Source organism: Pinus tabuliformis, chromosome 1_2, assembly GCF_031772625.1.
Source record: "Pinus tabuliformis cultivar Carrire ecotype Pingquan chromosome 1_2, CPIR1, whole genome shotgun sequence".
Taxonomy (NCBI): Eukaryota; Viridiplantae; Streptophyta; class Pinopsida; order Pinales; family Pinaceae; genus Pinus; species Pinus tabuliformis.
This window is the reverse complement of record NC_142298.1, coordinates 795,102,480-795,127,205: the sequence shown is the minus strand read 5'-3', so window position 1 is coordinate 795,127,205 and position 24,726 is coordinate 795,102,480. Positions and strand designations below refer to the sequence as shown.

The following is a 24,726-nucleotide window of genomic DNA, read 5'->3' as shown; positions in this document are numbered from 1 at the left end:
CATGCATAGTGGGGGTACAAATTACATCATATGACCAAAAAGGACTCATTAAAAGACTATGACAAACAGAGACATATTATTACATCATGGGCCTTTACATGACCTTTACATCAAATGATATACATGACATTTTTAACAAAGACCAAAGACCTAAACAATACCATGATAGTCATCAGCAACTATCATACACCATATATGATCTGCACCATAATCATCTGTTAGTAGCATCCAGACCAACAACCTGTATATGTCCATCATCAGTTCTCAAGATATGACAATGTAAATATCATCAACCTGTGACAAAGTATGTCGTATATAGATATCAACTCATCCTCTTGATCTCATCAAGATCAACTTGCTTTATTTCATTAGAAGAAAGAGCCTTATCATAACCTTCCATGTCCAAACAGTAACACAAAATCATTCACATCATATGTATGTGAAAACACCATATTCATCATCTATGATCATAACATCATCATCAAGAACTGCATGATCTTTCCACAAGAACCCTCAATATATTAACCATGTATCATCACTAGGAAACATCCCACATCTGATAAGCATCAACCATGATAATCGACATATGTGAGTATCAAACCTATCATCATAAAGTAAGAAGTCATTATCATTATGTGACTAAGGAAGCCATGTCTCGGAATATCCATGTCTTCAAATAGCTATGCCTGCAATAACACCATTTTCTTGGCCAACCAACAATATTTATCAATATGCAACTTAAGTAATCATCCATGTATCCAACATATTGTATATTCATCAAAGAGATAGCAATATGTATCTGGCAAACCATGAGCTCATAGTCATTTGTCAATCTTTCTTGATACCATAAACAACAACAATCCTCAACCATGTGAGAGCCAAGAACTATAGGAATCCCGCATCATAACTGCACCATATGAACTTTATGCATCTTTGAATGCGTGATGACAACAACATAAAAGAAATGAGTGGCTCATCATCAAATAATGAAGTTGTGTACTTCTCCTTGTCCTTATGAAGATCACCATGTAAGCAACATATATGTATTGTATGCATCATCAAAAATTCATCCACAATCATCCATAAATATGATCTGAATAACAACTATGTAACCCCAAGCAATACAAGTATCATCTAAGACTTCATCGCGGGCAACACATAACCGCAACATAGCATGATGTATCATTTAAATACTTTAGTCACATAAGCATCATCACTATTGACAAGAATAATTAGATACCAAAGACTTCTACACATAATGCCAACAATGCATTATTAGAAGTATAACATATTCTCCCCTTGAACCTATATCACCTATTCACTATCAGATCTGATCATTGCATATATCGGTAAGAAATATCAAGGCATCATCATCAATCAGATATACATCAATTCATCAACAACTTATGAGAATCAAAGCACTTCTAAAGGGAGTTGTCTAACGAGGCGGAGGAATTGCCCGGACGATCAAAAGTGGTCGGAATCTGGGCAAAATTTTTTCAAAAAATCTTGTAGAGGCAGTGTTTGAATCATGTTTTTTATGGTGGAAATGGATTCAGCACCATCAAAAACATCTAGGACACCTAAAATTTTGAAGTTTAACCACTATAACTTGGATTTACAAAAATCCTTGCCAGATTTTCTCTAAATATGACCAAAATTTCCATAACTTTCCGGGCAACTCCTCCGCCTCATTAGACTACGCGCTTCTAAATAACATCCACAGACTGTAGTCATCAATCATCAAGACATAAAAGATAATTGATAATTGTCTGAACCATATTACATCATTTTTCTGAGTCTGTCCCACTGCTTCTTCATCAAACCAACATATACGCGATTGTGCAACGTCTAACTCATGTATATAGGCGACTTGTCTTCAAGATAACTGCGTATGAGAATTAGAACACTGAAATTTCATACTTTTAGTTCCTCCTGAGTCTGTTCTATCTGCATACTGAGCTATGCCACATATTTCTGGTTGTACTTCCTTCTTCTTCCATACCTTGGAGTGTGATGATGTTTGCTTCTTCCTGCATTCTTTTGCTATATGCCCAAACTCGTTACAAGCATAACATGTTATATGTTTCATATTTCCTCTATAGCAGTTAATGGCTTTGTGACCAAACATATTGCAAGAAAAACAATATCCCTTGAAGTACCTGGAAGCTGATGATCTTTCTGTGTGATGGTTATTAACTTGAACCATTCTACTTCTGCATTTGGCTGCAACATGTCCAAAATTATGACATATAAAACATTCAACATTATTCATCAAAGGAAAGAACTGATTATCACTAACTTTTTAGGAGTAAATGATTTTCTTTGAAGATTTTCTTTCCTTAGTTGTTGATGGGGTTGACCTCTTAGCTCCTTGTTGAGCATTTCAAATTTTGCATTAGAGTTCCTTGCTTCAGTTTGTTTGTGAGATAGATTCACCTTTAACAGTTTCATGGAAACCAAGACCAGATTTGATGGTAGGAGACCTTTGACTACTAAGAATATGATCCAAAATCTTAGTACTATCTTGAAATCGTAAAAGTTTATCTTTTTCTTCTAATTTACCTTTTAGGATATTTACCTCAACCTGATATTGCTCTTCCTTTTCAAGATATTGTTTCTTCATGATTTCTCCAGTTTTTCTTCCTTCTTCCACTTGTTGTCTTAATTCGAGAACTTCATTTTCTTGTTCTTCAAATGCTTGGAGTAGTTCCTCATTCTGCTTATTTGAATTTTTGAGATCTTCTTTTAGGGAAACGACCACAACTTCAAGACCTTCACAGTAGTTGGTTCTTTCTATATGTTCCTTGGTTGTTGTGTCCTTTCCATTCACTTCATTTCTTAATGATGTCACTTCATCCTGCGGCCTTTGAGTTTGATCTTCCTTTTCCTCGTACTGTTTCCTTACTTTGTTTCCTTCCTCTAACTGAGCTTTTAACCTTGTAATCTCTTCTTTGTAGGTACACTCCCTTTTGTCCAATAGATCTTGTTGATCTCTAATTATGTCTGTGAGCTTTTTAAATTCTGCCTCTATTTGATTTCTTTCTCTTTCACCCATAAGAGAAAATTCAGTTGTTTCACTGTCACTTTCATTATCTTCAAATGAACAGAGAAATGTATCACCAAAGGACAAAAAATTCGTATCTGATATTTCTTTTGCTTGTTCATCTTCATTATGAGGTGATTCTGAATCTGAAGAGCTGATTTCACATAAAGGCCAATCATCTCTCCCACTCTCACAATTCCTTTGAGATGTCTTCTTCTCTTGAGGTGCTTTCTTCTTTTGCTTCTTTCCCATTGTTACTATGGATCTCATTTAAGTGATCAAGCTTCTGCCAAAGGACTTGCTCTGATACCAATTGTTGGAAATAACACTGAGAGGGGGGGGGGGGGGGGGGGGGGGGGGGTGAATCAGTATTTACAAATAAATAACTTTTTCATTTCCATAATCAGATTTATATACGCTACTTTAGAGAAGGGAACTCACGTGTGCACGCAATTGTTCTTAAGCCAACCAGCGTATATCTAGTGAACTTATGATTTAGTTAATTCATCATATGTTGATCTTTAATCAATGCATCAATACTTTATTAAACATTAAACAATAACCATGTGTAGTAATAACATAATAAACCATCACACATAAGCAACACACATGAACACCAAGATTTAAGGTGGAAACCCAATGTGGGTGAAAACCACCTGCTGTTGTCATCTTTGTCTTCTTTTAATAATAAGAAAATCTGTTTACAATCTTATACTGATGCAGACTCATACCAGTACGCAGGCACCCACCTGCAGAAGACTGCAACCTTCTCTCGTTCTCCAGCTTATTCTGGAAGGGAGCTACAACCCCTTAATTCTTGTACTAGCTGATATATTTACTGGTACGTAGGCTCCGACCTACAAAAGGCTACAACCTTCACTCGTTCTCCAGCTACTACTGGAAGGGAGCTCCAACCCCCTAATCAAATCACCGGCCACTACTGGCAGGAAGCTTCGACCTCCTCACTGAGGGCTCCAACCCTCAGTATCCTCCAGGACCATGTTTCATAAATTTTCAAACTGGATGCTCCTGGTACACAACAATACACATGAAGGCCTCGTTTCATCAAATTTTCATATTGGACCCATTAGTAACATTGAAACTCACAATCAATAGAACCATCAAATACATCTGCATCAACCAATCATTGAAACCCAATCAATCTCTGATATAACTGAAACCCAATCATCAATATCTGATATAACTAAAACAATCAATCGCTGAAACCTCTGAACCTCTGACACAAATGAATCAAACAATCACTGAACCTCTGACACAACTGAATCAACCATTCAGTCAAACTTAATCAAATTCAACCAATCAACTGGAACAAACAGATTACTGTAACTCGTACACAAATCTGAACCCAGAACACTGCATCAACAACCAGAACTAATTGAAACCTCAAAAGGCATGTGCCAGAATGTATACGCTCCTTTAATGAGGTAAACCTGCATATATACACTACTTCCTTTTTCCCAACTTGCTTATACTTCTAAAGATACTGAATCATAAAACCTCTTTACCAAAGAGAACCAACGTATAGATCTGCAAATACTTAATTATAACTTCGCTGCAATTCCCGACTTCAGACATACCTAGATCATCACATATAAAGGATAAAACATGTGTTAGCAATCATATCTAGTCCATCCATTATCAGATCACATAATCATAAGTCATTTTGATCCTGATCCATCATTAGATCTCATCCATCATCAAACACTCATGTGCATATTTAGTCTAGATCAAGCAAAGCATCAGAAACCCATAACATGCATATTTTCCTTTGATCTAACACTTCATAAGATATTCATTACTTGTGCCCTTAGCCCTTTGAACTTCTCCTCCTTGTATACTTATATCCTGTGTCAATACCTTGGACCAAAACCACTTAGGACCAATACCTTGGACCAAATACCTAGTGCCAATACCTCGGACCAAATACCTTGGACCAATACCTTGGACCAAATACCTTGGACTAAAACCTTGGTTTTCCAACATGTACACACTTTTCTTCCTATGGGAGTGTGTGTATACGTATACGCTCTTTTTGTTCTATAGCCCTGCGTATACTTCTTAAACTGCTTTACATCAACCTTTTCCTTTACCTTCTTTATTCTGATCAATAGACCTTAGTTCCATCTTCCTGTTCTTCTGTACTAGTTCCTTGTTACCTCTGAATAGACCTGTTACACTGTAAGTTTCCATATTACTTCTGAAATGATTCCTTTGAATTGCCCTGCATTTTTTCACATCTGTAAACACAACTGCGATGCATTTTGTCACAATTGATATCTCTCCTGTAGATTCATCTAGTTACCATATACAAGTGAGTTGTTCTGCTACAAGTGGGTTGCCATTAAGTACAACACATGCATCATAATGCCAACATCGAGATATGATAGTTTGGAGAGATTTTTATACTAGAAATATTTCCCTTATGTTTTTCTTCTAGGAGAAAATGACTCAATCCTTCCATTACCAGTAGAAAAAGGATAGGAGACAATGGGCATCCTTGTCTAATATCTCTAGAACAAGAGATGTTTCTGGAGGGAGAGCCATTAATTAATATTGAAAAATTTGTTGAAGTCACACATCTCATTATCCAGTTGACCACCTCCAATCCTAGTCCTATCTCAAGAAGGCCAAGTCTCGGATAAGTCCAATTGACTTTATTGAATGCCTTGTTTAAGTCCATTTTAAGAATTAGAACATTCAATTTTCTGGTTTTTATAAAATGTAGGGCCTCCCGTGCAATCCTAATGACATCATGTCTCTGCATGTCATTTAGAAATCCAAATTGATTAGTGGAAATCTTCTCAGCAAAAAGATGCTTGATCTTGTTTGAGATCACCTTTGAAATGATTTTTGGAATATAACCTAACCTATTTCAGGGGGAAATTAAACTAGCCTAGATCCACCTTAGCTTGATGTTATATTTAGATACATAATTAGTTGTAGAAAATGACGATGTTGAATCCATCTAGCTTGTAAAGGTAATTTTTTTTATTGATATGTTTACCCTGGGCATTTGTCTCAATATGTTGAGAGGCGGCAAAAATATTTTTGTTTGTTTGTCTGTGTTCCTCTAGGCTTGACCTATCGCGGCTTGAGAAACTGCTACTTGGCTTGGGCCACACCAACCCTAAGATGACTAGATTTTAGCATGTCTCCTCCCCATAACATTTGCTCAACAACCTCCTTGATGTTTGATCATGGGTCGCCTCGCTAAAGAGACCCGTCCTCAACCGGTTGTGTTAGTGGGATTTGACAAAGGTGTGGGAAATATTAAGAAAACTATAATTATTACATTTTATCTAATATTTTTGCTAGGTGTAAAATATAATATAATAATATTTCATTTTATCCAATATTTCCCCTCAACTTGTCCATTTTTTATTGTAATTTTTCTTTATATTTGAAGTTTGAAAGGGACAAACTCAACAATAAAATTAACAAGGGTGGGGAAATATTGACTAAAATGTTATATTTAGATTGAGATGGGGAAATATTGTGTAAATTGTAATATTTAGATTTATTAGGTAAAATGTAATAATATTACATTTTAATTAGTATTTCCCCCACACCTACCCCTGGCCACTTTTTATTGGGTGGAGGTGGTAATGAATGTTGTAATATTTTATTTTATCCTAGATTTCCCCTCACCCAATTCACTTTTTATTAAAAGAATTCTTGATATGTGAGGTTCATAAGTAAACAACCCCTATCCAAGATTTTCCCTCACCCAATTCACTTTTTATTAAAATAATTCTTTATATGTGAGGTTCATAAGTAAACAACTCCTTTTGATCCTAGTATGGTAGAGATCGACATAAAATTAATAATTATATTGATATTTATAATTAATAATCAAACCAACATAGATCCATCTTAACTCTAGAATTACCAAGTATCAAGAGGGATTAAATTTCTTGAAATCCAAACCTCTTTTAAAGTGAAAAGAGATTAATAATTATATTTATATTTATAATTAATAATTAAACGAGCCTAGATCCATCTTAATTCCACATCTACCAAGCGAAGAAGGATCAAATTTCTTGAGATGCAAACCTCTTTTAAAGTGAAAAGAGATTTGATCCCTCTTGGAACTTGGTAGATCTAGATTTAAAATCTCTCTAGAAACTTGGTAGATCTAAATTTAAAATAAATCTAAAGTGATAAATAACCAACACAATAAGCTGTTTATTAAATTTAAATAATTTTAGATTAGCATTAAAAAAATATTATTCTTACCATTACACTAATCCATTAATACATTGCAAACCCAACCGTGACGCTACAGTTCTACCACAACCTAAACCAAAACTCCAATCCATCACTCAAAGCCGGCGTGAGGCCCACAACGGAAGCAACAACATGAGAACCGCCTTTAAACACAGAAAAGAAGCGTTGAGTGGGCCCACCCTTCAATCAGGATAACGAATTTTACTCCTTTTCTCTTTTCTTGTCGACAGAGGAAAGCACCGCTAAACTGGCTGTTCTCTTTGCCTTTCAAAAGTACCACTAAACTAGTGATTCTCTTTTACTTTTCAAACTCACCGATTCTCTTTTACTTTTCGGGCTAATTTGGAGGTGTTTTTAGACAACGCTCTTTTGAAAGTCAGCGCTAAACTAGCCTTTCTCTTTTACGTTTCTCGAGAAACGCGCATATCTTTTTTTAACTCGACACCGCCTGTCATTAAAATTAACCGTGGATAAAACTGGGGGCAATTACGATCCCTCCTCGAAGGACTCAATGGCCGGATGCACTGTTCACAGGGGGACCACTTTTTACAGAATTTAGAGAAAATGGATAAAAGTCCCGCTAAAATAGCAGGCATCTTATAAAAGGTTGAAGGGCGTCTTATAAAATGTTGAAGGTAACTGCTGTAAAACTGGAGAAGCGGTCTTTAGTATTTACCCTGAACTATCGAGTTGGAAAAGGCTGGTTTTGCAGGGAAGAAAAAGCCGACGGAAGACTGATACAAAGAGATGGGAATGGAGTGCATCAGACCTGGGTTGAGTCTGAGGGCGGGGAAGCGTGATGATAATAATGGCGTTAATAACAAAATATATGGCGTGGATCGTTGAGTATGGCGTCTTTTGAAGTGCCAAGATGGAAGTTGGAAGCCACTGCGAGTAAACTTTTATTTTGATTTTTACAATAAATATCATTATTTTTTTTGGATGCTTCCAAAGCGCCGGACGGCCATTGGAGTACTTGATAAATTAGATCAAAAGTTGCCATGCAAGTGCAAGCTTTTCCTTGTTCTACACTTTACTCCGAGTTTCTCAGAGTTAACATTTGTTTAATCGTGCGAGTGGAAGAATAAAGGTTCGCATGGAGTTAGGTACACTCGTACCGAGACCCTGCAAGGAGCCGCCCTGAGAGAAAAGTTTGTTTAACCGGGGTCGATCTCGGGACCTTCTATGCTTCGTTCAGGTGCAAGATCGCAGGGCGTCTACCATGCTGGAGAGCTTGTTCGGATGGGGCAAGGCCTCGAAATGGTAATTGCTGTCTTTGTTTGGTGATGATCGAGAGTTCTTTAAGCAATTTAGGTTGTGTATTGAAAGCATTCTGATCGGTTGAACGATGCATGCAGCAAGGCTTTGGTCAAGATCGTTATAAATCGGGTGAAATTGCTGCGTAATAAGAGAGAAATCCTCATTAAACAGCTGAGGCACGATGTCGCTCAACTTTTCATCAAAGGCCAGCTTCAGAGTTCTTTCAGCCGCGTAAGTAGTTTATTTCCTTGCTGTGCTATTCTTCAAAATATGTCTTCTGATTTATCTTTTTTTATTTTATTTTTTTACGGCCGTTTTTTTCTAATGCAATGAAAAAGTTTTTATCTAATTAATAGAGTGGATAGATTATTTAAAATTTGGCAGAGAATGCTTTCGTTCGATTCCCCGAGGTGTTCATAATGAATTGGAAGTAATGCGCGAAGCTTGTACTTGCGCTCTGCAAAATGTTGTTTACAAGTATTGAGTCGTAGTTATTTCCTAAGTGTCAAAAATGTAGAAAACTTAGATTATTTCTCGAACTTACTGCTTCTATGGGAGAATACCCCCCAGCAATATAACGGATAACGTTCGCATTATCATCCATGGCCAGCTTCAGAGTTCTTTCAGCCGCTTTAGAATTTCTCTATTCTTTATAATAAAATCTACTCTCGAATTTTTACGGCTAATCCAATTTTCTGTATCATTCTAATTGAAAGACATTATTTAGTTAAATGTGCTTTTGGCTTTAGGCTCATGCGACCAAGTGCTTAGGTTATTTAAATTTCCTAGAGAACTCTCTCCGTCAAATCAAATCCCTGGCCTAACTACTTCGAATTTCTGGGCAAAGCGTGACCAGGTGTTTAGATTATTTAAATTACAGAGACAACGCTGTCCGTCAAATCCCTCGGCATGCGTTAGTAACTACTTCGAAGTGCTGCCCGAAGCGTGACGGGTTGCAGAGAGAACTCTCATTGTCATATCCCTTGGCAGGTGTTAATAATGACTTTGAAGTTACTGCAGACACTTAGGGGATGTTTTTCACACGTGGCGAGTCGGCAATTAGTGCTCTCGATTCTCGAAATATGCAGTAGGGCGTTTCTTTTCGAAATTCCATTTTGGTGTAATCCCTAGGAATCGAACATTACGCCCAGTGGTCGATAATCTTCTCGTTATCATCGAGCAGGTAACACAGCGTTCTTTCCAATGTTCTTAGGTGTTCTTTCAGCTGTTTAAGACTTTTCTGTATTTTGTTATATAATTTTGGAACATGTTTCTTCTAGATTTAAAGAATTATTTAAGTCCTTTTTGTATGTGTCGTTGGTGGAGTTAAAGCCATTATGTAGCTGAACAGCCCATTTGTTTTATTCTTCTCCTCCTCCCCCGAGCAAATAATTGCATACTTCAAAATTTACAAAGAATGTTCGCATTTAAATTCATCAATGGGCGTTAATAATGAATTGGAAGAAATGGTCAAATTGTGCACTGCACACAGGCTCGTCGAAATATTGTTTTCAGTTATCGAGTAGGCAATTACTGCTCTTGAGCCTTGAAAATGTCCATTGTTGCGTTGCTTTCCCGAATTGCTTAATTACTGTTCTTGTCGAGCCTCGAAAATGTCCGTTGTTGGGTTGCGTTGTCGCATTGCTCAATTTCTGCTCTTGATCCTTGAAAATGTCCTTTGTTGCGTTGTTTCCTTGAATTGCTTTTATCTCACTGTACTCGCCACCATTAAGCGCAGTGGTCTACAACTTCCGTGCTAGTGTGCTTCCCACGAATCGAATCTGACAGCCTCTTAATTATCAATCGAGTAGGTTAGCTTATCATAATGGTCAGCTTCAGAGTTTGTCTTGTCGCTTATTATATTTTTAGCGTTCTATTTTGCTGCTTTCTATTAAAAATATTATTTTGCCAAATTATGTCCATCTTTCGTAAAATTAAAAATCACTATCTAGATTAAAAATATATTTTTCTTTAAAAATCACTATCTAGATTTTTTCTTTTTTTCCCAGTTAGTTAATGCTCGGATCAGTTGATGATCCTAGCCGTCGCCAAAACACTGTCGACGACTGTTCGAGAAGGTTTAGAAAAAGAGCTTTGCATCTGGGGTGTTCATTGTGGCGTTTCTTTCGCGAATTTATATTTACTGCTTTTATTTGTGTGTATAGTCCAATGGAATAGAAACTTATCCAAGTGGTCGACAGTCCTTTCTTATCTTGGACAGACCTATCCCATTAAGCAGACGCTGTCACGTTTCTCTGGTGTGACGTGTTTATTTGTGCTTCTACATGGCGTCATAACTAGGATTATTCATTCAAATCACTCACTAAGCGTTAATGATATCGTGGATGCGATGGTAAAGTGGCCCTATCCCCTGTCGAAATGCAGTTTACGAATGTTAGCATAATAATTTTGGATCTCCGAGCGCTAAACATGTCCATCGTGGCTTTGCTTTCTCGAATCTCTATTTACTGCTTTTATTTGTGGGTAAGGTCCACTTGAATAAAAGCTTATTCAAGTGGTCGACGGTCTTCCTTTCTTATCGTGGAGAGATCTATCCCATCAAACAGACGCAACCGTGCTTCTCTGTGTGGCGTGTCTATTGGTGCTTCTACATGACATTGTAGTCGATATCATAATCTTATGATGTCGTGTGCCAACTATCCCAATTAATACAAGAGCTTATTCAAATCTTAACAGTTGTTAACGATTACTTGGAAGTCATGGCGAAGTGTCCAACTCTAATGAAAACACTGTTTACAAGTTTTGTGAAATAATTATTGATCTTGGAGTGTGAAAAATAACCCTGACGGGATTCCGAATAGTAATTATCGATCTTGGAGGGTGAAAAATGACCAAGGTAGCATTTCTTTCTCGAATTTCTATTTACTATTATGTGTGCGTACCACCGCAAAATCTTATCAGAGAAGTAGACGGTCGTCTTTTGTTTTTCTAAATCCTGGAGAGATGTACAACCATTAAGTAGACGGTGCCACGTTTCTTTGTGTTGCGTGTTTGATTGTGCTTTTAAATGGCATCGGAGCGATATTGTTCCATAATGTTATGCTCTGTCTTCTGCCCACCAGCCTAACTACCAAGACTACTCTAATTTTGTCGTGTAGCAGTGCTGAAGGAAAGTTCTAGTTTTTAGTGTGAAATGGATGTGTTGGACTCATCGCCCAGCACTGTTACGCAAAGTTCAAAGAGCAATTCAATAACGTGCACGCAATAATTTCAATTTTCCACGAAGTTGCCAGGACGGGGGGCGAGTTAACGGGGAGATGCGTAAGGGACGTGTGAGAGCACCCCCATATTTTAGGTACATTAAGAGGATTGGTATATATCTCCCACGTTTTAGGTACATTAAGGGGATATATATATATATATATATATATATATATATATATATATATATATATATATATATATATATATATATGTGGGGCAAATTCAAAGTCAACAATGACATTGATTTGTATATTATAAATGAATTAATGAAAAATAAATAGAAAAATCATCCTTATATAATCTACATTAATTTAAATTCATCATTCATTCATTATTTTAGAATTTAATTAGTACTGAGTATTACAGAGGCAGCCATATAAAATTTGAATTACTCAAACTCGAAAATAAAAAATAGTAAAGACAGAGGAGTCAAATACTGCACTGACAAAAATTGTGGACAAGAAACCTAGAAACCTATCTGACCAAAAAATACATAAATATTCAAATTAAAATAAAAAACTAAAACAGCATGGAATGCAATCAATCTTTGAATCCAAAATACATCAACAAAGAGGCTCTAGATAGCCTCTATAGTCCAAAAAAAAATTATGCTACAACAAATACCTACATGTCATTAAAATTCATTGAGTATCCTCATCATCAATGCTACCAACATCTATGTAAATAGAGGGATTGGTGTTCTTGATTAAATGCTATTTCCATAATCTCATAGATGATAAGAATCCAATGGAAACATTGCAATCTCCCAATGTTGAAATTTTGAAAATTGTTAAGTTTGGGTTTTGAGTCTACTTTCTTCATATGAAATCCAATGTGGTTGGAACCACTATTAAACATCATGAAACAATTAATGGTAATGATTCATCCTTTTAAGTTTTACTTAAGAATTTAACATTACTAGGGCCCTAGCGTTGAATATTAAACTTTCCACTTATAAATTATTGTTTTTAGACAACATTGAAAGGAATGCCAAGAAGGAATGCCAAGAAGCCCCTTTTTGAGGGGAAACACACCCCTTACATTGGGGAACAACTGAATTGCCACTTCTCCTTCAAGGCGACAACAAAAGACCATGGGACAACCTTGTTGAGAATTAGTGAAGCTTTATCACCTTAAGATCATAGCATCCTTCTTTTGCATTTCGGGCCGAGGGTACACATTGGCAACTTCGTGGTAATGAAAACGTATAATTTGGACATTGTTTGCATAGATTCTTTCAATTGCTCACAAGTCACCAATATTTTCCTTGTGTGAGAAGTTCAATGGGAATTGTTCCACCTATTCGGCAAGCATTCTATGATGCCCACATTTCCCAATTCTCCTTTGCTCCCACTTATCATTAACATCCTAATATGGTATTATTTCTCACAAATACATTCCTTTTCAAATACTTAAAGAACCATATCTAGTGAAAAGCAGGCAATTAGAAGTTTTCCTTTTGTCCTTGCACCAAGATTAATTCAGTGTACATTAGCAAGTCTCTTCAATGTTTCTTGCTTAATTGAATAGTTGTCATGTACCAAGCAGAATATCTACACTATGAACATAAACGTTTTGACCAATAAGATATTCAAAGATGAAAATTAGCCTTTCTATTAACTTTACGATGAACAAGCTAAAATCTGCTAGTGTTTTGCTATCAAATAAATTTTTATGTCAATCGGAGGACCCCATTTATTTTTGCCGGTACATTTTTCCCGCCAACACAAAGATTGAGTACCAAATTGCTTATATTGATCGGAGTATGTGGACGACCACTACATATTGAGGCAGCCTGTGCATGTGTGTTGTCTTGTTTGCACCGTTCAAATCATTTTATTTTAGTCTACCGTCGTTGTCCTATGCGTGAATAATTCTCTATTCCTTAATATAATCTGCTTGGTATTGTTGGAACTTCTAAGTTTAACCCGTTAGAAATTCTTCGTGTACTATCTGATTTACTTCTTCCTACTTGTTCAATTACTTAACAAGTTATTTACCATGTAAATACTAAAAATAAATACAAGTACAGTGTCAACACATACAGATCATCAACTGAAAGTAAACAAGCACATAAGTGATTGTTGTTTTTGGACTAATGTTCCCGAAAAACCCAATGCGAGAAAATTGGTGCATTTATTCAGAGGGTTTTATTATTATGCAGTTTCAGAATACAACTTGGGTGCTAGAAATGGCTCATCCAACAGAGAATTCCCTCAGTAGTAGTACGTCTCAGTGGGAGATAGATATTCCAGCTAAAACACCAGATGAATAATTCCACAACAACAATGCAGTTTCTGCTGCTCTTCGTCACTCTGATAGGGACCGTGTCACCCTATCCGGATCTCCAGCTCTCAGTCTGTCCCGCGAAATGCTCCCAGCACTACCTCTAGGCCTTGCGTCAGCCTCTCTGGCCCAGCGTCAGCTTGTATGGGCTCTGCGTCGGCATCTGGAGCCTCTGCATCAGCCCCTAGACCCTTTGCATCTCACACGCTGGCCCTCTTTGGCTCTATGCAGCTCCTCGCTGCCTCTACGTGATCTCTAGCTGGCTCTGCATCCCTCTCCTGGCTCTGCGATGATCCTCCTAGCACTAATTCTACATCTCTGCTATGTATTCACTGCCCCTCAGCTGCAACTCTGATCACTCACTCATTTTCCTCAACAAACCCTGCTCCAGAAAATCGAGTTCTTTATCTCTTGCGGTGTGTTCTCTATCTGACCTTCAAGCCTCCTCTTATACTTTTCTCGTTAGTCCATCAACGACCGAGATTAACTCTCTAATCAAAGGCTAAGATTAGATTTGGCTTGATCCATGACTTTTTGACCATTCTAACCCAGTTTTATATTAATACCCATTAATATTTATTTTTCCTAAGTTTAGACTTAGGAAATCCATTAAAAATATTAATTATTTTAATATCTCCCAAATCGGTTAGATTTTGCCCAAATCATTTCTGGGTCTTGAAGATCTCATGTGCTTTAGCCTCTCCACCAATTTTCGTGGTTAGAGCACATCCGATGCTACCCCAAATCAACATTCCCTCTTAGCAATGATTGTGCTCTAGTGCTACTCCTCACTAAGTATCACCCAGATCATCCAGCATCGGTCCCTGTGCTGATACTAAGTCTCCCTGCCCAACATCCTTTGCACTGCTGTATCTTATACCACTGCCCATGGCCCTGCCACTGCCACTGTTGCATCTATACGGTGGCTCCCTCTACATCCGTGTTGCTGCCCATGGCCCTGCCACTGCCACTGCTGCATCCCCTCTCATCATGCTGCATCATGCTAATCCTCCCAACTCTGACATCTCTGTCAGGCTAGAAACACTCCTGATGCTGAAGCTCCCTCTGTCGCTGACAAGTGCTCCCTCTACTGACCTCTGTGCTACTGCAACAACTCCATGCATCTCGTACTGTTGCTTCACGTTGTCCTGAGACTCCTGCACTGTAGCACCCTTTGTCACTCCATCTGCATCCGTCTCTACTAACATTCGCTAGTCGTGCTACTTCTCTTCGGGGCTCTTGTAGCAAGGTATAATCCAAGAGGTTGGGTACCTCAAGGATCCTGCCCCTCATCGTTTGTAGTTCATTTGACTAGAGCTCAATGTCTCCCCAATTCCTCTCAAGTGGCTCATGAGCACTCATGGCACAGTCGTCATCTGTCTCCACTTCTTTCTTTGCCCTCACTGGCGTTGCCTTGGTCTCATAAGCCTCTCCCTTACTCTTCTTTCTCGGACACTAGTTTGCATAGTGACCTAGTTCCCCACAATGGAAGCATTTGATATTGGAGAGGTCCTTCTTCTTTCTCTTCTTTTGCTTTCCCATAGATGCCAGAGCCACATCTTCTTCTTCCTCCTTCTTGGTTCTGACCCCTTTTCGCTACTCCCCACCCTGGTCACCCGTCTGATCTCTTCTTGACGAAGAGCCACCCATAGTTCCTCCCAATCTGGAAGGCTTGACTTGCCCAGTGTGCTTTGGACAAATACCTCCCAATCCTCTGAGACTGCGTTCAATGCAATCCTCACCATCAGTTCCTGATCTGAGGTGGCCCCTATAGAAGTTAGCTGATCACAGATTTCCTTCAATCCACTGAGGAAGGCATCTATCTACTCTCCCTTCTGCATCTGGTATGACCACAACTGATTTTCAAATAACATCTTCCTCTACATAGAAGTATGTTGGTACAATTTCTTCAAGGCCTCGCACATCTCATTTGTCGTGTCTTTCTCGGCAATATGCGGCACCACGTGATCCTTGACCCCATCAACGATGATTCACTTTGCCTTGACCATTGCCTCCTCGTACTTCTCATTTTCAGCCGGGTCAATTGGGATGGCTATCGTTTCCAAGGCAAAGTGCTTGATGTGATACCTATTTAGAATGGACAAGATCCTGGCCTTCCAGACTACGAAGTTGGAAGCTTTGTCTAGTCTATCCTGATATCTCAGCCCATTCACTGCCATCTTGTTGCTCTTCTTCCGACTCCTTTGAGTCTCTTAACTTCCCTCCTGGAAGTCCTTGCTTTGACTCCCTTTGAGTCTAGATTTCCTTTCTGGAAATCCCTCCTCCTTGGTCTTGCCCTATTAGGTATTGTTCTGACCACAGTACCCCACCAGCTTTGCTCCACAAATTATCCGCAACCCCCTATATCTCAGAAACTTGAAGAACTGAGCCTCTAGGCTGTGCGCAATCCCGACACAGGCAATCCTGACACCGGCTTGAACTGATGACGCAGGCACTCTGCATCACCCCTTCCTTGCTTCTTTCTGCTAGGAACAACTTCTGTCACTCGGGAGAACTGTTTTCAGCCGCTACTGCTTTGTTATCCTATGATCTGCAACCACGCTCTGATACCAAGTTGGAATTTCTAAGTTTAACCCGTTAGAAATTCTTCTTGTACTATCTGATTTATTTCTTCCTACTTGTTCAGTTACTTAACAAGTTATTTACCATGTAAATACTGAAAATAAATACAAGTACAATATCAACACATACAGATCATCAACTGAAAGTAAACAAGCACACAAGTGACACCGTTGCTTTTGGGCTAATGCCCTTGAGAAAACCCAATGTGGGAAAATCGGTGTAGTTATTCTGCGGGTTTTATTATTATGCAGTTTCAGAATACATCCTGGGTGCCAGAAATGGCTCACCCAACAAAGAATGCCCTCGATAGTAGTACCTCTCAGTTGGAGACAGATATTCTTGCTAAAACACTAGATGAACAATCCCACAGCAACAATGCAGCTTCTGTTGCTCTGCGTCACTCTGATAGGGACTGCGTCACCCTATCCAGATTTCCAGCTCTTAGTCTATCCCACTAAATGCTCCCAGCGCTGCCTCTAGGCCCTACGTCAGCCTCTTTGGCCCAACGTCAGCCTTTCTGGGCTCTGCATCAACTATTGGAGCCTCTACATAACCTCCTAGACACTCTGTGTCTCACACGTTGGCCCTCTCTGGCTCTACGCAGCTCCTAGCTGCCTCTGCGTGGCCTCTAGTTGGCTCCGCGTCCCTCGCCTAGCTTTGCGCTGATCCTCCTTGTACTAACTCTACTTCTCTGCTATGTATTCATTGCCCCTCAGTTGCAACTCTAATCACTCGCTCAATTTCCTCAGCGAACGCTGCCCTAGGAAATCGAGTTCTTGATCTCTCTCGGTGTGTTCTCCAATTGACCCTCAAGCCTCCTCTTATACTTTTCTCGTTGGTCCATCAATGACCGTGATTAAATCTATAATCAACGGCTAAGATTAGATTTGGCTTTGATCCATGACTAGTTTTATATCAATACCTATTGATATTTTATTTTTCCTAAGTTTAGACTTAGAAACTCCATTAAAAATATTAATTATTTTAATATCTCCCAAACCGGTTAGATTCGGCCCAAACCATTTCTGGGTCTTAGAGATTTCATGCGCTTTAGCCTCTCCACCAATTTTTGTGGCTAGAGTACATCCGATGCTACCCCAAATCAATAGGTATGCTTTTTTTCTCTTTGCATATAGTTACAAGGTTAAGCTATGATGATTAACTTCCTTGATTACACATTTTAGATCTTTAAGTTATGAAATGGTATTAGACTATCAAGGCTAAGCATATATATTGCTGTTAGTCTTTGTAATTATGAAATTTACATTTTAATTTCAATTCATATATTTTTAGTTTTTTACTTTTGGTGTATTCATCTCATTGTCAAGTACATAAACCTTCAATTAGCAGGTTTAGTTTTGATTACTTTCAAATAAATTTTAATAATACCATCTTTTCTTCTATCCTACACAGTGGTCAAAATGGAAAGGCTTATCTAAATTATTTTTTTATGAAGGCCATTTCTTACGTGGCCTTTCCACTTTGACATGTTCAAAACTATTTGAACCTTTATTGGAATAGCACATAGCCGATCTATTCTACCATCTCAGTAATTCATAGCTAATCCATTTTGTTGCAGTTGAAGTTGGGTCCTTGTTGTTCACTCGCTCCCCTGATTTCGCCTAATCTTGTGCTTCTTTGGTTACTTCATTATTTTTATTCAAACAATGCTTGAATATATAGATCTATATCAAATGGCTTATAGAACCTTTGGGTCAATCTTTAAAACTCTAACAAAAGCCATAACTTGCCAAAACAAACTAAATTTGATCACTCAATTGATATTTAGTACCGTGATTGGTTTTTAATTTAGTATATTTATTGAATATTTTGAGCTCATTCCTAGGCTAAAGTTCAAACGTTGAAACTTGAACTCCGTTTAACATATAAAAGCCATGCAATTAAACAGATTCCACAGTAACATTATGCTACACTTTTCACATTTGATTTGATTATAGAGATCAATATAGCAAGCAAGAGTTTTATAATTTCATTATCCTGTGTTATGGCCTACTGGGCAGCAAGGATGGCTTTTCTATGGATATTAGTGCACCTTGTTCTCCATGTTGGTGCATCTGTGAGTGAAGATAAACCAAATGTAGAACTGAAATGTTTAAAATAGCGAGGCAATATATTGCTTTTTGTAGGTGTTCTAAACAAATCTTTAAATAGTTGTAGTACATTATTACATATTTTGGCAGTATTTTTACTATTTATAAAAGCTTTTTGGGGCAGATGCATATCTAGACTCTCAGAGCAGATTTAGTATTAAGTCAGTGTGCGCTAATAACTACTGGCACCTTGTTCTCCATGTTGGTGCATCTGTGAGTGAAGATAAACCAAATGTAGAACTGAAATGTTTAAAATAGCGAGGCAATATATTGCTTTTTGTAGGTGTTCTAAACAAATCTTTAAATAGTTGTAGTACATTATTACATATTTTGGCAGTATTTTTACTATTTATAAAAGCTTTTTGGGGCAGATGCATATCTAGACTCTAGAGCAGATTTAGTATTAAGTCAGTGTGCGCTAATAACTACTGGCACCTTGTTCTCCATGTTGGTGCATCTGTGAGTGAAGATAAACCAAATGTAGAACTGAAATGTTTAAAATAGCGAGGCAATATATTGCTTTTGTAGGTGTTCTAAACAAATCTTTAAATAGTTGTAGTACATTATTACATATTTTGGCAGTATTTTTACTACTTATAAAAGCTTTTTGGGGCAGATGCATATCTAGACTCTAGAGCAGATTTAGTATTAAGTCAGTGTGCGCTAATAACTACTGGCAGCCCAGCAATTTCAAATCCAAATAGTTCCTAGTTTTGTATTAGTGAGTGTTGAATAATGTACAACAAAATTCTATTGATGGAACTAATTCAACTTTGTTGTAGAGATTAAAAACTATTTTTTCAAATTTCGTTGTCACCTAGTGGTGGAGTACAGATTTGAAGATCAATTCACAGATGTCACTCCATTTGTTGTTTATGTTTATAAGAAAGGGTATATGGTCATGTATTTTTATGTAAGGTTTATGGCCCTTTCAAAACTCCACTACTTTTTAAAAACATATCAAAATTTGACAGCTTGAGAATATGAATGCAGTAAATATCGAGTTTCAGTTGTATCATCAACAAGGATAGAATACAAATTAACATTCCTGACTGATAGGCAAATCTGAGGGCTAGGCATATATCAATACTTATGATGACTCTACTAGAACTAGCCTACATGTCAAAGGATTTTTTCAATGATAAAAGTCTAACAATATAGCGAGTTGGTGAACCTCATGGAGGGTTTGACAGATCATATTTGACTTGCAAGTTATGTGGGCATCATATGACAGGGGGGTATACAGATTGATGCTCCCCCTTGCACAAACTCTTGGACATGAGGTAGGGCCTTGCACAAACACAAATCTAGAAATCATTCACAGAGCCATCAAATCATTGAAAGAAATAATGACAACCAAAGTGATCAAGGCAACTCTGAAGAGTCAAATGGTAGGGGGTGGAGTGGCAGGATTGGGAGGTGACCGTGAGAGTGGTACTGGTTCTTCTTCAGCATCAACATCTACATTCAACCCCATAGTTGCCTCATCATTTTTTGTTCCTAGAAATACACCTGAAGCACAACCATCTATCACGTCAACGCTTAAAAGGAGAGAAGGAAGAAGCTGACAAGTTGTTGGGCAGGTGTCTTCTTTGGAGTGATATACCTTTCAACATTGCCAGGAACAATCCATTTTTCCAGCCTACGATTGATGCTATTGCTATTGTTAGCTTGGGGTACAAAGCCCCTTCATATGATGACTTTAGAGGGTGCATTCTTCAAAATTAAAAAGTTGAATGCACTAAGAGATTGGAGGTGTTTAGGGGCTCATGGGCACACACAGGATGCACTGTGATGTCAGATGGTTGGATTGATCAAAAGGGTAGAACCCTTATTAACTTCTTGGTTAATTGTCCCAAGGGCACAATGCTTATAAAATCTATTTATGCATCTGCACAAACCAAAGATGCATTGTTATTATGTGATTGTTTGACATGTTCATATAGGAGGTGGGTCCACAACATGTTGTCCAAGTCATAACGGACAATGCTGCAAATTATGTTGCTACTCGCAGGATGCTTATGGAGAGGTATCCTAACTTATTTTGGACACCTTGTGCTGCACACTGCATTGATTTTGATGTTGGAGGACATAGGAAAAATTTCTTTTGTCAAGGATATTGCTGAATAATCAAAAAGCATTACAAAATTTATATATAATCATGCATCCATGCTTAATTTGATGGGAACATTCACCAACAAGAAGGAGTTGGTGCGCCTTGCCGTTACACGGTTTGCCACTAGCTTCATATCTCTTTAGTCCCTCCTGAATTCTATGTGGAATGTGAAGAGAATGTTTCTTTCAGAGGAGTGGCGTGCTTTGCCATATAGCTGCAAACCAGAGGGAGAGACCATATGCAGGCTAGTTTCATACCAGGAAAGCTTCTAGGCGGGAGTGGAGGAGGTGTGTAGCATTACTGAACCTTTGATAAAGGTTTTTCGATTAGTTGATGGAGACAAGCCCACAATGGACTACTTGTATGAGGCCATGGATAAGGCCAAGGAATCCATTCACAACTACTATGATGATAAGGGGGATGAGGGGTTTCAGAGACAACAACTCATATGGGAAGTGATTGATGAGTGATGGAACAATACACTCCATTGCCCCATTCATGTTGCAGGGATCTACTTAAACCCCACATTTTCTTACTCCTGTGGCTTCTTATTTGATGATGAGGTCATGGATGGATTCTTCACTTGTGTTCAGAAAATGGTGTCATCTTCGGTATAATGTGCATAAATCTCCAAAGAAATGGAGATATAGAGGATGGCAGGTGGCAGCTTTAGCTTTAACATGGTTATTGTAGATAGGAAGACTAAAATGCCAAGTAAGCTTTAGTTTGTTTCAACTTTCATTGTTTCTTCATACTTTGCTTCAACTTTCAAATTTCATTTTTTTCTTATGTTTATTTTATTTGTTGTAGATTCATGGTGGAGAAGCTATGGTGGCAGAGTACCCAATCTCCAAAGGCTTGCCATTTGAGTGCTCAGCCAAACATGTAGCTCCTTCGGATGCGAGCGCAATTGGAGTGTATTTGAAAAAATACACACCAAAAAGCGCAACAAGTTAAAAATATTCCAATTAATTTTTTGAATTCATTAAATAATAATTTTTTATAATTATTAATTTATTATTTATAATTTATTAATTTATGACCCTTGTACAGGTTGGAGTCCCATCGACTTAATGACATGGTCTACGTCTACAACAATCTTCGATTGTGGGTGAGGCAACTTGAAAAGACACCTGATGTAGAGGCCATCTGCTGCATGGAGGGTCGAGGCCGAGAGGCCTGTCATGGAATCAACCCCTGATTGGTTAGAGGAGGAGGAAGTGGAGGGGGTAGCAGCTGCAGAGGAGGAAGAGGAGGGGGAGCAACAGTAGGAGGAGGTGACACCACCTACCATGGTCACTAGTAAAAGACATGGTCTACCTCCTATATAGCTCCTAGTTCTTCAACTTCTAGAGCACAATAGAGTCCACTACGAGTGCCAGCCCCATTGCCTTCTTCATCTAGAGGGAAAGCTATTACATTTTCTTGCAAGAGGGCAAAGGAAATCAATAGTATTAGTTATTTGGTTCATTTCATTGTATATGACATTATGAATCATGAAATGAAATAGATTATTATGTTTTTTCTTGATATTTTGAGGATGAGTCGGGACTCAGGACTTAGTATTTAGGACATGATTTGTTGTTATGTGTGATGTAGCATTAAACATGATATTACACATCTTATATATTAGTTCTCTTTTCATATATATGTGTCAATGCATTTATTTTATGTTGTGGATGCTTTAGATATTAAAAAATTTGAAAAAAATGCTTTTTTTTTTTGTATTTGCCGATTTTTTATGATTTTTTCCGATTTAAGACCTTCCCAAATTTAATCCTGATTGTGATGTTCACAACATTGGTGGACAATAGAGCGTCCAATCACATGACGGGGATGAGGTTAGTGTTCCAAAGTATTCAGACACAGACTCAGGCTGCCATGTGAGTTGTGGAGCTAGCATCAGACAAGCCGTGAAGGGGTTTGGATGTGTTAGATTCCAGCGAGAGTCTCGAGGATTTATGAAGGTGACAAGGATGTTGTTTATTCCAGGGTTGATGGTACACGTGCTCTTAGTATTAGTCTTGGAGGATGCTGGATATAAAGTTTTGTTCTTGGATGGACATGTGCTTCTATATTCAGAAGGAGCGACCTTGGATGCAGCTATAGTGCATGGCATCAGATAGGGGTAATCGTACAAGTTGTTGGGACAACCTATGGGTATATCGAGGGGATCTTGGATACAAAACAAGTGACAGTTGCCAAGAGTGAGTAGGTGGCGAGGAAGAGTGATTCTTTAGGGATTGCCAAGAACCTCAGCTGGTATGATATGACATTAATGGATACTTAGGATTAGGATCATCTGAACATAGTTGGATGTGACAGGTTCTCAGTTCATGTTTTAGATCAGGTAGTAGGACAAGCTTCAGTGTAAGAGGGAGCAACTACAGATATTGAGATGGGCCTAGAGATAAATTCGAATGGAGGAGGTTATTCCAGAAGTACCTCCCTCACTAAGAGGGAGTGCCAAGCTTTGTAACTCGAAAGGTACTTGTAGTCTTGTGTCTTGAGTAGGACCTTGATTTTCCTCATTAGGGGTTTACATTCAACATGTAGAGTGTGCAAGTGAGTTGCACACAAGTTGATGTGTTGTGTGTGACATGCATGAGATGTGCATGTAAGGAAAGCTAAATTTATGACTTGTACTTGCATTAAAGTAGAAAAAGATAAAGATAAGATAGTTAACTAAAATAATGCTACTTATCTTTAGCTAACTTAACGAGCTAATTTTAGCTGTCAATCTTAGCTTAGAAAAGTTATAAATTGAGCCTAATGTGAGGTGCTAAGATACAAAGGTAGCACAAGATTAAGAGAGGCTTCTTAGTGAACATGTGTTGGGTCTGAGAGATTGTAGTGACACTGGTGATCAATATTGTATTTTCTCAGCTGGGCTATTATCCCTGTTATGCGAACCCAAGTAATAGCCGTGATTATTTTATTAATGATGAACTAATGATCGGGTAGAAATATGTTTATGAGTGTGTGATTCAGATTGAGTAATCTTTTTTGCTTCTGCTATATTTTTTGTGTTAGGAATTTGGTCGTGTATTCATTCTGCTTATTGATTTTTGGGAATCGAATACCGGGTGATGGGGTCTAAAAGCCTAACATGTGATGCTTCATACAAGTAAATTCTTCATTAAGAAACTAAAGCATACACTCATCAGATCCAATTAAAGCTAATAAATTACATGCACATTGAATATATCACTGGAATCTAGTTTATGATATTTTTTAAAGGTAATTTCCATATTTGAACAAGTGGTTAAACTTATTAAAACTTGTTAAACTTCTTTAAAAACATGAAGTAAATAAACAATAGGTAACTTGCAAATTTGATTTTAAATGTAGAAAATTAATTTCTGTATTTGCTTAATGTAAAGATAACTGAAGTGAATGATATACAATTGAAGAACAACTTATGTCTAACCCCATAGTTTTGATTTAAGAATGAACTTGAAATGAAACTCCAGAATTATGGTCAATAAAATTAAGTTTAAGTGAAATATTAGCATCTATGTAAAGAATTTAGACTTGAGAATCCGATTTATGATATTCAGAAATTTATGTTAGTTTCACATGACAAAGAAAATTTAATAATTTATTTATTTATTTATTTTTTGAATGGTGGTAGACTGAGGGATCAATTCCCATTAAACCCGAGGGCTTATGGAGCCATGAAAACAATCTAAGAGAGTTGTTTTTCTTATGCGGTTAGGGATGGAAAAGCTACATAAAGTATGCTATAACCATCCTTAAATTGCTGAAAAGTAATGCAGGAAATTCATAAAGGCGGGCTTCTAAAGGGATGCACCACCTTCAACGAATTGATTTTTCTCAAATGCAAAATA

General features: G+C 37.8%; 1 protein-coding gene across 1 annotated transcript in view; it reads left to right on the top strand.

The window, feature by feature from the left end:
* Positions 1-7,976: 7,976 nt before the first annotated feature.
* Positions 7,977-24,726, top strand: part of LOC149208297 (uncharacterized) — a 47,826-nt gene continuing 31,076 nt past the window's right edge. Inside the window, exons 1-2 of the mRNA XM_089394046.1 lie at positions 7,977-8,557; positions 8,653-8,785. Of these exons, the coding sequence (XP_089250172.1) occupies positions 8,517-8,557; positions 8,653-8,785 (174 nt within the window). The 5' untranslated portion in view covers positions 7,977-8,516. The remainder of the gene's footprint in view (positions 8,558-8,652; positions 8,786-24,726) is intronic.